The 14133-nt window shown below is 37.1% G+C and overlaps 1 protein-coding gene across 3 annotated transcripts in view; it reads right to left on the bottom strand.

Annotated features, from left to right (window-relative positions):
* Window positions 1–14133, bottom strand: part of RASA2 (RAS p21 protein activator 2) — a 122682-nt gene that overhangs the window by 56023 nt on the left and 52526 nt on the right. For all 3 annotated transcript variants that reach the window (XM_032852370.1, XM_032852369.1, XM_032852371.1), the window contains exon 5: window positions 12564–12640. In XM_032852370.1, the coding sequence (XP_032708261.1) occupies window positions 12564–12640 (77 nt within the window). The remainder of the gene's footprint in view (window positions 1–12563; window positions 12641–14133) is intronic.

Below are 14133 nucleotides of genomic sequence, written 5' to 3'. Positions count from 1 at the left end.
CATATCGGGCTCCTTGCTCTGTGGGGAATCTGCTTCTCCCTCTCCTTCTGCCCCTGCTGATGGGCTCACTCTCTCTCTCACTCACTCTCTCTTAAATAAATAAATAAAATTAAAAAAAAAAAAAAAACTTTCTCTAAAGAAGAGAACAAACACTTCAAATGCACACAGAACATGTACCAAGATTAAATAACACTTTGTGGCCAAAAAACAAGTCTTGGCAAAGACCATAGAAAATATGTGGACAACAGAATTAAATTAGCAATCAAAAGCAAGAAGATATCAGGAAAATTCTCAAATACTTGGAAGCAAAATAACTACATATATATATATTCATTCCATGGGTTGAAGAATAGAAAAGAAAAGCTATAAAATATTTTGAATTACATTAAAATGAAAACCCAGCAAATCAAAATTGGAAGGATGCAGTTAAAGCAGGACTCAGAAGAAAATGGATAGCAGTAAAAACCCGTATGAAGAAAAAGGTTTTCAGTCACTGTCTTTAGCCTCTATCACAAGAAACTTAGAAAAGCAAATTAAACCTAAAGTAAACAAAAACAGAATGGGAATTGAAACAGAAAACAAAAGATACAGGAATCAATGAAATCAAAAGCTATTTAAGAAGGTCATTAAAATTGGTAAACTTTAGCTAGACTGAATAGGAAAAATAGAGTACAGACACACATTACCAACATTAGGAATGAATGATATGACACCACTACAAAGTCTACAGATATTAAAAGAATAAAAAGGAGTAACTTGAAGAACTTTATACCAAACACCTGGACAATTCAGATTAAACGGTCAAATTTCTTAAAAGATACAAATTACCAAAAATCATTTTTTAAAAAATGTAAATAGTTATGTATCTACTTAAAAAACTAAATTCCTGGTTAAAGACCTTCCCACCAAAAAACAAAAACACTTCAGGCCCAGAAGACTTCCCTGGTGAATTCTTGCACTATTCATGTAAAAAGCAAGTTATATTAATTATACACAACCCCAGAAAACCGGGGGGGGGGATCAGAATACTTCCCAATTCATTCAATGAGGTCATTATTCCCAATACCAAAACCAGACAAAGACATTACAAGAAAACTACAGACCAACATCCTCCATAAACACAGATACATAAAAACCTTAACAAAATTTTAGCAAATCAAAGCCAACAACATATAACAATGATAAAATTACATGACCAAGTGGAGGTTGGTTTAACTTCAAAATTCAATCAACAAAATTCACCATATTAACAGATGAAAACAGAAAAGGGGTAAGATAATGTGAATACGCATTCTTGATACAAACATTCTCAGCAAACCAGGAACAGAGGGGAACTTTCTCAACCTGATAAACAACAGCTAACATCACACTTAATGGTAAAAAAACTGAATGCTTTCCCCCTAAAATAAGGAATAAGATAAAGACGTTTGTTCTCACATCTTTTATTCAACATAGTACTAGAGGTTCTAGCCTGTGCGATCAGGCAAGAAACAGAAATATGAGGTATCCAGACTAAAAAGAAAGAAGTAAAACTGTCTATTCAGATGACACAATTACCTACAGAAAATGGAATCTATAAACAAACTAGTAGAACAAATCAATGAATGTAACAAGGTTGCAGAATACAAACAATTTTTTAAAAAATTTCTATATACTAGCAACAAACAACCATTTATTCAACTTGTTTTTCTCTCTCTTCACCCACCCCTCCCACCAGGTTTTTTCTCTCAGTCTGTTTCTCTAATATAAAAAGCACTGCCTGGACTTCATGCCACCCAGTACCTATTTAATTTTTCTGTTTCTCTTTCCAAATTTTTTTTTAAGATTTTATTTATTTATTTATTTGACAGAGATCACAAGTAGGCAGAGAGGCAGGCGGCGGGGGGGGAGCAGGCTCCCTGCTGAGCAGAGAGCCCAATGCTGGGCTTGATCCCAGGACCCTGAGACCATGACCTGAGCCAAAGGCAAGAGGCTTAACCCACTGAGCTACCCAGGCACCCCATGTCTTTCCAAATGTTTTGACCTCCCTTTCACTCCTCACCCTACTGAAATCTACTTTTTCTATGTTCATCATTCTATGGAAACTCTCCTCATTAAACTCTCTTTGTTAAACTCCTCCTAAGTGTCAAAAGCTATCCTTATTTTCAGGGCTCTTCCTACTAGCTTTCTTGGCTGCATGCAATTCTTGCGATCACTCCCTCCTTCCTTAAAGACATCTTCTTTCTTCGCTTCCTTGGCCTATACTCTACTAATTTTCGTCGTATCTCTTGTCTCCCTTGTGTTTTCCTCTCCCGCTATTCTACTTCTACTGCTGGATCTGTTCTCAGTCAGCTGGTCTCTTTGCACTATATAACCTCCCTCTAAGGCTGTTTTTATCACATCTATTCTTATGGCTACAACTACCATCAACTTTATATTTCTATTTGAGTTCTCACCACAGAGTTTAAGATTTTTATATCCAAATGCCTGATGGAAATCCCTACCCAGATGTTCAAGAGCAGTTTAAAGTCAACTCATTACCATCTCTTATTAAAGAAGCTCCTCCTCTAGAAATTCCTCTTTGTTGTAAACACCACCATCCACCCAGCAACACAATCTGGAAATCTAGGAGCCTCACTTAAGATTCATTACTACTTCTTCCTCACTTTCTACATCTACTCAATAAGTTTTAGTGATTCTACTCTTTAAATATTTCTTCATTTATCCTCTCATTTCTGTAACAACTGTTTGGGTCAGAACCCATCATCTCTTACTTGGATCACCCTAACACCCTTCAAATTCACCTCCCAGTTTCTACACTTAACTGCTGTCACAAATCTGATCTAAAATGCAAATTTGTCCATATTACTCTATTGTCTAAAATCTTTCAAGACTTCCATGTGCTCTTGTAAGCTTTTTAAGTTCATTTGGTACATAAAAGACTCCAAGATCTGGCTTCAGTCTATCTCACCAGTATCTCACCCATCTTTGAGCTTCATATGCTCAGCAACATCAGACTGTTTTTAATTATTCTCTCTCCCTCTTTCACCATGTTTCTTCTTCCATACTTCTGCCTGTATTGTTTTTTCCTTCCGGAAAAAAATAAAATCTCACTTCTTCTAGGCAAGCTACTTTCTATTCATACTTTAAGAAGACAAATGTTACCTTCTTTCTTCATTTAGTTGTTTCAAAGAATTATTTAGCACCTATTAGTGCCAGGCTCTGGGGGTGATGAGGTAAGTAAGACAAGTATGTTCCTACTCTCATGGAGCTTAGAGTCTACTTGAAATAAAACAGATGACAAGCAATGAAAAAAAAAAAACAGTAATTACAAATAGTGGCAAGGTGCTATGAAGAAAAAAGAATAGGTTGCCCTATTTTAAAATAAATGATATTTAAGCTAAAACTTCAAGGATGAGAAGGAACAAGCTAGAAGAAGAATAGGCATGCCAGGCGAAAAGCACAGCAGATCTGGATCTCTGAACACGAAGAGTATATGTCACATTTGAGGAATTGAGAGAAGGCCGGTGAACATATGAACAAGAGGAAGCATACCACAAGATGAAATCTGAGACAGGCAGTGCCAGAACATGGGTGACCTTATGGGCCAAGTTAAAGGGATTATCTTATCCTAAATGCAATAGGAATCACTAAGTGTTTCAGCAGGGGAATGACATGACCTAATTTAAGTTTTAAAAGACTGCTCTGGGTTGCTATGGAGAGAAAGGACTGCAGAGTAGAAGGCCAGCTAAGACTATTGAAATAATCAAGGTAACAAATGGTTGCTGGTTTGAAGAAAGATGTCATTAGATACTAAAAATCAGAAAATTCAAGAAATATTTCATATAATCAAAAGGAAGGGATCCAATGTGTGGGGGCAGGGAGGAGAAAAGATTTTAAATGATTATCAGATTTCTGGCTTGGGTAATTAGGTCCATGGTGGTTCTAACTGCTAAGGCTATGGGGAGAAGCTGTACAGATATGACAGTCAATGCTTCAGTTTCAAATGTGTTAAATTTGCAATATTGTGAGACATCAAAGCAGAACTGCCAAAAAAGACAGATGGATGTATGAGTGCAGTGTTCAGAAAAAGACCTGAGTTAAATGCACAGGTATAGACAATTTTTTTAACTTATTTTGAAATAATTTCTGACTTTCAAAAACTTGCAAAATTAACATTTTGTTTAACCAGAGTAAAACTACAGAAACAGGAAAACAACACTGATACAATGTTAGTGATAATATTAATCTTCTGGACTTTACTCAAATTTTGCCAATGTCCTTTCTCTCATCCAGGATGCAATAAAGGATCTCACATTGCATTCAGCTGTCATGTCCTCCTAGTCTCTTTCATCCTAAAACACTTCCTTAGTTTTTCTTCTTCATCCCATGAAGAAGTACTAGAGAGAGTACTAGAGTACTAGAGAGTTCTTTTGTAGAGAGTTCTTTTGTCAGTACTAGAGAGTTCTTTTGTAGAATACTCCTTCGTTTGAATTTGATGTTTCCTCATGATGAGACTGAAGTTATGCATATTGGTGTCCTTCTCAATGCATCATACTAGGAGGCTGGATGTCTCATTACCAGAGATATTAACTTGGGTCACACAGGTAAGTTGATATCTATCAGACATCTATGGGGAGATTCTTTGAGACTATGCAAATATGCTATTTGTCTTCATACTTATGCCCACTTATTTAGCATCCAAAGATGCAATATTACTGTAGTATGCCAATGTTGATCTATTTCCATGATCTGTCCTACATTCATTAATTATAATTCTACTAAAGAAAAAGTAATCCTTTCTCCCCAATGTGTTTATTTATTTATATATCAGCATTGGCTCATGGATATTTTATTCTATAGCACTGCCTCACGGATTTCTTCTGTAATTTTCATTATTTATTATGATGCTGAAATTGTCCCAGTTTAGTTACTTGGAGGTCTTTCAAGCTGGCTTCAATGTCTTTTCTACATGCCATTATTATCATCATCATTATTATTATTATTTATTAGCACTTTCTTACTTTCTGACTCTACAGATGCTCTGAGCTCATCTTGTATTTTTCCATGTTCAAGTCCTGAATCAGCCAATGCTAAAAAAATTCAGGTTTCTTTTAACTGGACTAGCTCTAATATTGCAGCCATTTGCCAATACGTGGCTATTTAAATTTAAATTCATTAAAACTGGACAAAATTTAAAATTCCATTCTTTAGTTGCCCAAAAAATGCAGTTTAAGTTTTCAATAGCCACATATGAGTAGTGGCTACCATACTGGACAGTTAAGTTATAAAATATTTTCATCATCACAAAAAGATCTACTGGACTGTACTGTCTGGAAAATGATATTTAAAAACCCAGGTAAAGGGTGCCTGGGTGGCTCAGTGGGTTAAAGCCTCTGCCTTCGGCTCAGGTCATGATCTCAGGGTCCTGGGATCGAGTCCCGCATCAGGCTCTCTGCTCAACAGGGAGCCTGCTTCCCTCTCTCTCTCTCTCTGCCTGCCTCTGCCTACATGTGCGCGCTCTCTCTCTCTGTCAAATAAATAAAATTTAAAAATAAAAATAAAAACCAAGGTAAGGATGCTATATGTTCACTGATACTGGGCTGACATTGCTTCTAGGCCTTCTGTGTGAATAGAGCTAGTACACACACAGACAAACAACCCTGTATCTATTAGACAATTTTACTTTGAGAAATCTGCCTTCAAAGGAGAACAGAGAAATGGGGATGGTAGCTGGGAGAGTCAGGTGGAGATGAGGTCTGGGGAGGCATGCCTTTTAGGATAGGAGATACTAGCACATGTCTTACATGTTGATGAGAACAATCTAAAAGAGAAGGTGAAGCTGATGAAACAGAAGAAGGAATAACTGAAGGAGGAAAGTCCTTGGGTAGGGGAAAAAGAAGGAATCCAGAACTCAGATAGAAGAATTCACTCTCAGAAAGAAAGGGGGCATCTCCTCTACTATAACATAAGGACAAAAAGATGGATGCCAATACTGGTTTGCAGATTTAGAATCAGGAAAATGTGACCAATTTATAGTCTAAAGTGATGGAGGATCTCATAGGTGTTACTAGAGAAGCACAGTAAAACTCCAGGGAAGTTTTAGGTACCCATGAAAGGTCTGTGATCATACATTCAAAGTAAAATCAGTTTGTGTGATATTCTACATCAATGATCGGTTATAGACTGAACGTAAAGGAAGAGACTGAGTTCCTTCATACTAGGATTGTTCCAGATAAATAAGACAGATAAAGAAAAAAACAAGGAAGTTAGGGAACCTGTAAGAAAAAAATGATTATAGTGATAGATCATGGAAAACAACCTGGAGGGAAGTGAAAAATAAAAGTAGGTAAGAATGTGGTAAAGATCGATGGACAGAAGTCTTACTGGAATTTAAGAAATGCTGCAGTAGGGAGCTTCTAGGTCTCGAAGATAGTAGTAACTGCTAGGATATGAACCTTCCCACACATTACCCCCCAACTGTAAGTTTAGCAAATGACGCAAAGAAAACAACACATAAAACTACACCTGCAGGGGCACCTGGGTGGCTCAGTGGGTTAAGTCTCTGCCTTTGGCTCAGGTCATGATCTCAGGGTCCTGGGATCTTTGGGCTCTCTGCTCAGTGGGGAGCCTGCTTCCCTCTGTCTCTCTGCCTGCTTCTCTGCCTACTTGTGATCTCTGTCTGTCAAATAAATAAATAAAATCTTAAAAAAAAAATACTACACCTGCAGCATTACTGAAGAACAGAGAATACCATGGACTCCAAAATACTTCTAAAAGTTGAGAAATCAACAATAAATTCCACAAAATTGCTACTGGAGCTCTGCTACTGCAGGCCAGTAAGTAGGGATCATGGAGGTTTAAGTGAAAAAGAAAAGGAAGGAAAGAATACAGACCACCATATGCCCATAAAAAGACCTACTTGTGAACATTTATAGCAGCTTTCTTTATAACAGCCTCAAACTGGAAACAATTCACATATCCATCAACTGGTGAATAGGTAAACAAATGGAGTACTACTTGTGAAGAAAAAAACTGGTTTCCAGGTCCGAGTTGAGATGGAGTAGATGCATGCCTTTCTAGTCCTCTCAATAGGCATAGCTAAAAATCTTGGATATTAAATATATAACAAACATAAGAAAACTCTGAGGAGTGAAGAGAAGCAAACCAATTAGAGATCTTGGGACCCAAGAGAAGACATGGGAGTGAATTCCCTGGGCTTTTTTTTGTACTTTATATATCTTAGACTGCTTGCTAGAAGCCACCAACCTGGAACACCACAAGTGGGCATGGAAAAAAGTGCCCTAAGAAAAAGCCAGCTCTCTCTAGCCAAAGGACTAGGAACTGGGCAGCTTATCAAGAGAGAAACCATTTTTAAACAATAAAAAACCACTTACTCTAATCAAACACCATTAAAAACACTGTGACTCCACCCAAACCCCCATCAACAAAGACCAAATGCTGAGGAGAGAGCCTAGACTTCTATCTTTAACAAGCTCTAATGGGCCCTTTCCCCCAATGGTATCAGCAGAGACCATTTTCATTCCCACCTGGTAGCAATGATGCACTCCTCTCCCTTCATGCCGTGGTGATGTCAGAGAAGGCTTAGTAGGAAGGCAAGACCTTCACCACCTACAGAGGTAACTACTAAAACCTCTCAACCATCATGTCAGTGGGGGCCACAATGGAGCAGTAATGAGGCCCTCCTCCCCATCCCAGGCAGAGTGGCCACATGAAAGGACTAAGGGGAGCCTAAACTACCACTCCCATTCAGCAATAATAAGGAACTCTTCTCACTCCTCCTCCAGGGGTATCAGCAGAGGCTGAGTCAGGAACCTGGATTTTTTTTTTTTTTTAAGATTTTATTTATTTATTTGACAGACAGAAATCACAAGTAGGCAGAGAGGCAGGCAGAGAGAGAGTGGGCAAGGCAGGCTCCCTGCTGAGCAGAGAACCCGATGCGGGGCTCGATCCCAGGACCCTGAGATCATGACCCGAGCTGAAGGCAGAGGCTTGAACCCACTGAGCCACCCAGGTGCCCCAGGAACCTGGATTTCTATCTGCACCTAACAGTAATGAATAGGCAACTCCTCTCCATTTACTAGGAGAGTGTCAAGGAGTCTGGCTAAAACAGAATACTTAAATAAGATCCAGAGTCTCATAACATAATATGAAAAATGTCCAGAGTAAAACTGAAAACCACTCATCATACCAAAATACCAATCTTCAGCTTTAAATGGAAAAAAACAAAAACCAAAAAACAAAATCAGCAGATGACAACATGGATGTTAAAATTATCTGGCAAATATGTAAAAGCAGCCATCACAAAAATGATTCAATGAGCATTTACAAACACATCTGAAATAAATGGAAAAAAAAAGTATCAAAAAAAAAAAAAAGTCCTCAAAGATATAAAAGATATGAAGAACTAAATGGAAATTCTGACATTTAAAACCAAAATAACAAACTTGATAGATGGGCTCAACAGTAGAATGGAGGGGACAGAGGAAATATCAGTGAGCCTAAAAAACAGAACAACAGAAATTACCCAACATGAACAGAGAAAACAGACTGGGAAAAAAAAAAAGAAAAAGAAAAAGAAAAAAAAAGAACAGAGCCTCAGGACCTGTGGGACTATAATAGAAGATCTAACATTAATGCCATTTAAATCTCAAGAGGAGAGGAGAAAAATGGCAGAGCCGAAAGAATATTAGAAGAAATAATGGCCAAAAATACCCCAAATTTGGCAAAAGACAAACATACAGATTCAAGAAGCTGATCAAACATCAAACAGGATAAACCCAAAGAAATCTATGCCAAAATACCTTACAGTCCAACTGAAACACATAGAAGACCAAAGACAAAGACAAACTCTTGAAAGCAGCCAGGGAGAAAAAGCATATTACCTGCATAGGAAAACAACTACAGTGAATTAAAAAACCATAAAGACCAGAAGGAAGTGACATACTTTTCATGTGCTGAAAAAAAAGGAGCTATCAATAAAGAATTCTGTATCCACTGAAAATATCCTTCAGGAATAAAGAAATCAAGATATTCTAAAATGTCTTGGAAAACTTGAAAAAGGAAAATTAAAAGAGTATATATGTCACTTATAGACCTACCCTAAAAGAACTACTGGTAAAAGGAGATTCTCTAAACATAAAGACAGTGATAAAAGAAGGAATCCAAAAATAACAGGAAGCAAAAAATGAATATGGAAAGAGCAAAAATATGGGTAAATACAATGAACTTAGTTTTCCCTTCTTTTCTAATTTTTTAAAACTGTGTTAGATTGCTGGAGCAAAAATTTTAACACTGATGTGGATCTCAACATACAAAGGAAAAATATATAAGACAATTATATTACAAAAGGCAGAGGGTGGGGCCCCTGTGTGGCTCAGTGGGTTGAGGCCTCTGCCTTCAGCTCAGGTCATGATCTCAGGGTCCTGGGATCGAGCCCCGCATCAGGCTCTCTGCTCAGCGGGGAGCCTGCTTCCTCTCTCTCTCTCTCTGCCTGCCTCTCTGACTACTTGTAATCTCTACCAAATAAATAAATAAAATCTTTAAAAAAAAAAAAAGGCAGAGGGTAAAGGGGTTTAAAAGAAGGTAAGGTTTCTACACTTTATTCTAACCAGTAAAATGGCAATACCAGTAGACTATAATAGTTACACATGTACAATGCAATACCTAAAACACCAAGAAATCATACCTAGAAAAACTATACAGAGAGATATACTACAGGTAGAAAAACAGTACACAAAAATCTAAATGGAATTCTAAAAATATATTCAGGGAACCCAGAGGAAAAAGAAAATAGGAAAAAAGGAGAGAACAGGGGCGCCAGGGTGGCTCAATGGGTTAAAGCCTCTGCCTTCTGCTCAGGTCATGATCCCAGGGTCTTGGGATCGAGCCCCACATTGGGCTCTCTGCTCAGCCGGGAGTCTGCATCCCCTCCCCTCTCTGCCTACTTAAAATCTCTGTCAAATAAACAAATAAAATCTTAAAAAAAAAAAAAAAAGAGAGAACAGAAAACAGACCAAAAAATGCCAGATTTAAGCTTAACACGTCCATAATTACATTAAAAGTAAATGCTATAAATTCACTAAATAAAAGAGATTGGCAGAGTGGATTTTAAAAAGTGACACCCAACTATATTCTCTCTGTAAGAAATTACACACGACTGGATGGATCTGATTGAAAAAAGCCTATCTCAAAAGGTCATATATGATAAGACTCCATTTACATAATGTTCTTGAAATGACAAAATTATAGATCTGGAAACAGATCAGAGGTTGCCAAAGGTTACAGATGTAGTGAGGGAAGGAGTGGGTGTGACTATAATAGTACGGTAGCATAAGGGAGATCTTTATGGTGACAGAACAGTTCTGTATCTTGATTGCGGCAGTTACCACAAATCTACAAATATGATAAAAGACATACAATATGTTGGACACTGCACAATATCAATTTCCTGGTTTTTAGATTTTATTACAGTTATATAAGATGTAACCACTGAGGTATACTGAATGAAAAGTACACAGGACCCCTCCCTACTTTGCAATTCCTATGATTATCTCAGAAGAAAAAGTTTAAAAAAATCAAACTGTCAGAGTTCAAATCCAGATTCTACTACTTCTGTATGGATTTGGGCTTCATGCATTGTTTTGTCATACAACAGTGTCTATACCAAGTTATGACAAGAAGTAATGCCTTAAAAGAGGTAACTATGGATATGTGCAGCAATGCAGATGAATCTCAAAAGCATTATCGTAAGTGAAAGAAGCCATCTGCAAAAGCCTACATATTACATGAATCTGTTCATATGACATTTTGGAAAAGGCAAAACTATGGGGCTAAAATCAGGTCATGGTTTCCTGGTGCTGACTGTAGGGAGAGAGGACTATACATATCTCTGATTAATGTCTCTAATAGAGTTTGGACTTCTGAAGTCACGCTAATATTCTACATATTAAAAAAAAAAAAAGTAAATAGCAAGGATGGGAGGGAGGAACCAATTTTTAAAAAGCTGGTAGGGGAGCAGAAGACATAGTGATGCAGATGTGTATTGAGAAGGCTCCTGTTTGGTTTCTGACCCCTCCTTCCCTGGCAGCGAGGCCTGGGGCTACTCCCCTCCCGAACCTTTCAGAGACCTTGTCTTAGGTTTAAACCCCATTAAACTGACTGTAAACAGACCAAACAAACCAATTATTTCAAATGTTATCATATAACCAAAGTGAGCAAGGAGGGAGTGGTGGAAGGGACTAATTCAAACACTTTCACTCTATGCTTTCAGTCTGGGGGGAAAAATATTACAAACAAATCTTGAGCTGTTTTTAGTAAGTAAATCCAAACTGAGAAACATTAAAAAAAAAAAAAAACACAAAACTGGTCATATTCTTCAAAAATCTCAATAACATGAAACATAAAGAAAAGCTAAAAATTATTACTGGTTAAGGAGATTAAAGAGACATATAAACTAAATGTAATACAATCTTAGACTGGATCCTTTCTTGCAGAGAAAAAACTACCTTAAAGGATATTATTGGGACAGTTGACAAAAGTAAATATAATAACTGTAGATTTAAGTATTAGAATATCAAAATTATACATTATACTTTTAGTGTAATATGTTAAGGTTCCTGAATTTGATAACTGTACTAGAATTATTTAAAAGAATATCCTTATTCATAGGAAATACACTAATACATTAATAAGGATCACACTGCATATATGCAACCTTCTTAAATAGAGTTCCAAAAAAATTAATATTAGATATATAATACATATAAATAAGTAAAGAGGGGGGTTAGAAAGAAGGAGAGAAGGAGAGAGAGAGAGGGAAAATGCCTCAAAGGAGCTGGGGCGTTCATAATAAGGATAAGAAATTAGAGACTGGAGCAGCAATAGGAGAGGAACACTTACCCCACCCTAAGGTTAAGTGGGCACGGTAGGAAACAGCCTCTAACTGAGAAGGCAGTAGAGGAAACAGTAACTCAGGGGATATTCAGATCATCAGTTAAGACAAAGAAAAAGCATTCAGAAGAAGTCAGGGACATCCAGTAGTTTGCTGATAACACAAGAAAAGTCTGGATGGAAGAGAAAAGCAGAGGATTTGGCTTGGAAATCTGTACTTCCAGAGAAGTTAGAAGATTAAAGTCTGAGATACAAAAAATGACTTGAGGGCAAAAGAGGTATTTTAAAGTAGGTAAGAATCGGTACTGGTACATCCCAAGGTAGCCATTTAGTTTTAGTCTCAGGGTTCCTAATGCTCAGCTCTGTGATTAAAATTTCAGTATCTCTAGAGGCCCACCACCAGGAAGGCTTTCCAACTCCATTCTGCCAGGGCATAAGCTATGCTTACCCAGGATCCTGTAACAGCCTACTGCCTATCTCTATCATTTAACCCACATTCAATACATAAAGTTGAATGAATTAATGACCTATCACAACCTGAGTAGACACGAGAAGACAAACTGGAAATCAACTTAATAAAAAGTTTCTGAAGTATATAAAATAAGGTGTTAAGAGTCAAAGCATACATGATGGAGATTTCCAACTGATTTTGGTAAAAGAAATATGCTTACTGTACAACAAGCTGCTGGCACACAGTTCCATTCTCTGTTATCAGTTCATTCAGTTTTAATTCAAGGTGAACTTTACCCTAAAATGAGAGAAGAAAAACGGTCTATTTTAGTGACCAAATACTAAAGGTAAGTACTTTTTCCAATGGTACCAACAATATCTAGTTGTTCACTAATTAAATTTTAGTGATCCCTAGCACATGGCTTTGCCCACATAAAGTACTTGTTAAATGACTAATAACCAACAGTGTAAATCTAGAAGTCAAATGCTTATATCAGACATGGTACTCCAATCAAAGAATTTAAAGGCCAGTTCAAAGAATATTTATGAATCTCAATTACCATGGCTTTAAAAAAAAATACTTATGTTTTAAGATTTAGCAGATTATAAAATGTAGAATGTTTTTCCCAGAAAAGATAAACCATCAATAAGAACAGAGGCAGTATCATTAAAGGTCAAGAGAAATACAATTCTAAAACAATAAAACTGGGTTAAAGCTAGTAAGATTTAATTTGTCAACAGTTCTCTGAAAATTAAAGATTCATGGAATATCTATAATATTTTAACAGGCACTATAGGACTGGCCAGGAATCAACAGATATATAAGACACAATCACTCCTTACAAGAAGCTCACAGTCTAGTTCAGGAGACAATAAATAAAGATAACACTATACAACCAAAAGCATTACTGAAAAAATGGGATACTGAAAATAAATAAGTGCTTTCTTCAATAACTATTAATAAATAGATTTTTTTAAAATTCAACAGTATAAATTTAAAGTAAACTATAAACTCATGAAACAAAGGTTTAGGAACAATATAATATAGAGCTTGATGTTTCCACCCAGCCACTGGCAATGAACATTTCTAAACTGGTTATGAGCAATTCTAAAGTGGTTAAGATCAGTCCTGGATTACCTCGACCCAGCTAACAAGACAAACTGCCACAGCGGAGATTTCAGGGCTGTGATGTCTAGGGGCTGATGATGTTAAGTAATTTGATCAGAGGTAAGAAAGTTCATTATCAAGTTACTGTTCGTCTTTGGAACAACCCCTTTTTAGACATTCTTTCACAGGCATCTAACTTGAATCAGCCTCACTATTTTATGGGGGTTTGCTCCATGAGAGTGAATCTGAGGTCCACTAACTACAAAGCTCAAGGTTAGATGGATACTAAGTGATGAACAATAAACACTGACTGATGGATCTCAATGCAAAAGTCTGCATGAGAAAGCTAAACTCTAAAGAAACAAAGGCAACAGTAGGAGTAAAACTGGCAGTTAGGTGGAACTGGAACTAAATCAAGCAAATTTTCCACTAAAAATCCAGGCATAAATATTTATAAAATCATATAAAATTTATGAAATAGGTCTTTCATTAATCCTGCTTTAAAACTCACTACCCCTGGGGCACCAGGGTGGCTCAGTGGGTTAAACCTCTGCCTTCGGCTCAGGTCATAATCTCAGGATCCTGGGATCAAGCCCCACATCGGGCTCTCTGCTAGCAGGGAGCCTGCTTCCCCCTCTCCCTCTGCCTGCTTCTCTGGCTACTTGTGATCTCTGTCAAATAAA

This window comes from Lontra canadensis, unplaced genomic scaffold, assembly GCF_010015895.1.
Source record: "Lontra canadensis isolate GAN:19392208 unplaced genomic scaffold, GSC_riverotter_1.0 scaffold6, whole genome shotgun sequence".
Classification (NCBI taxonomy): domain Eukaryota; kingdom Metazoa; phylum Chordata; class Mammalia; order Carnivora; family Mustelidae; genus Lontra; species Lontra canadensis.
Note: the sequence above shows the minus strand (reverse complement) of the source record. Positions and strands in the feature narration are given on the sequence as shown.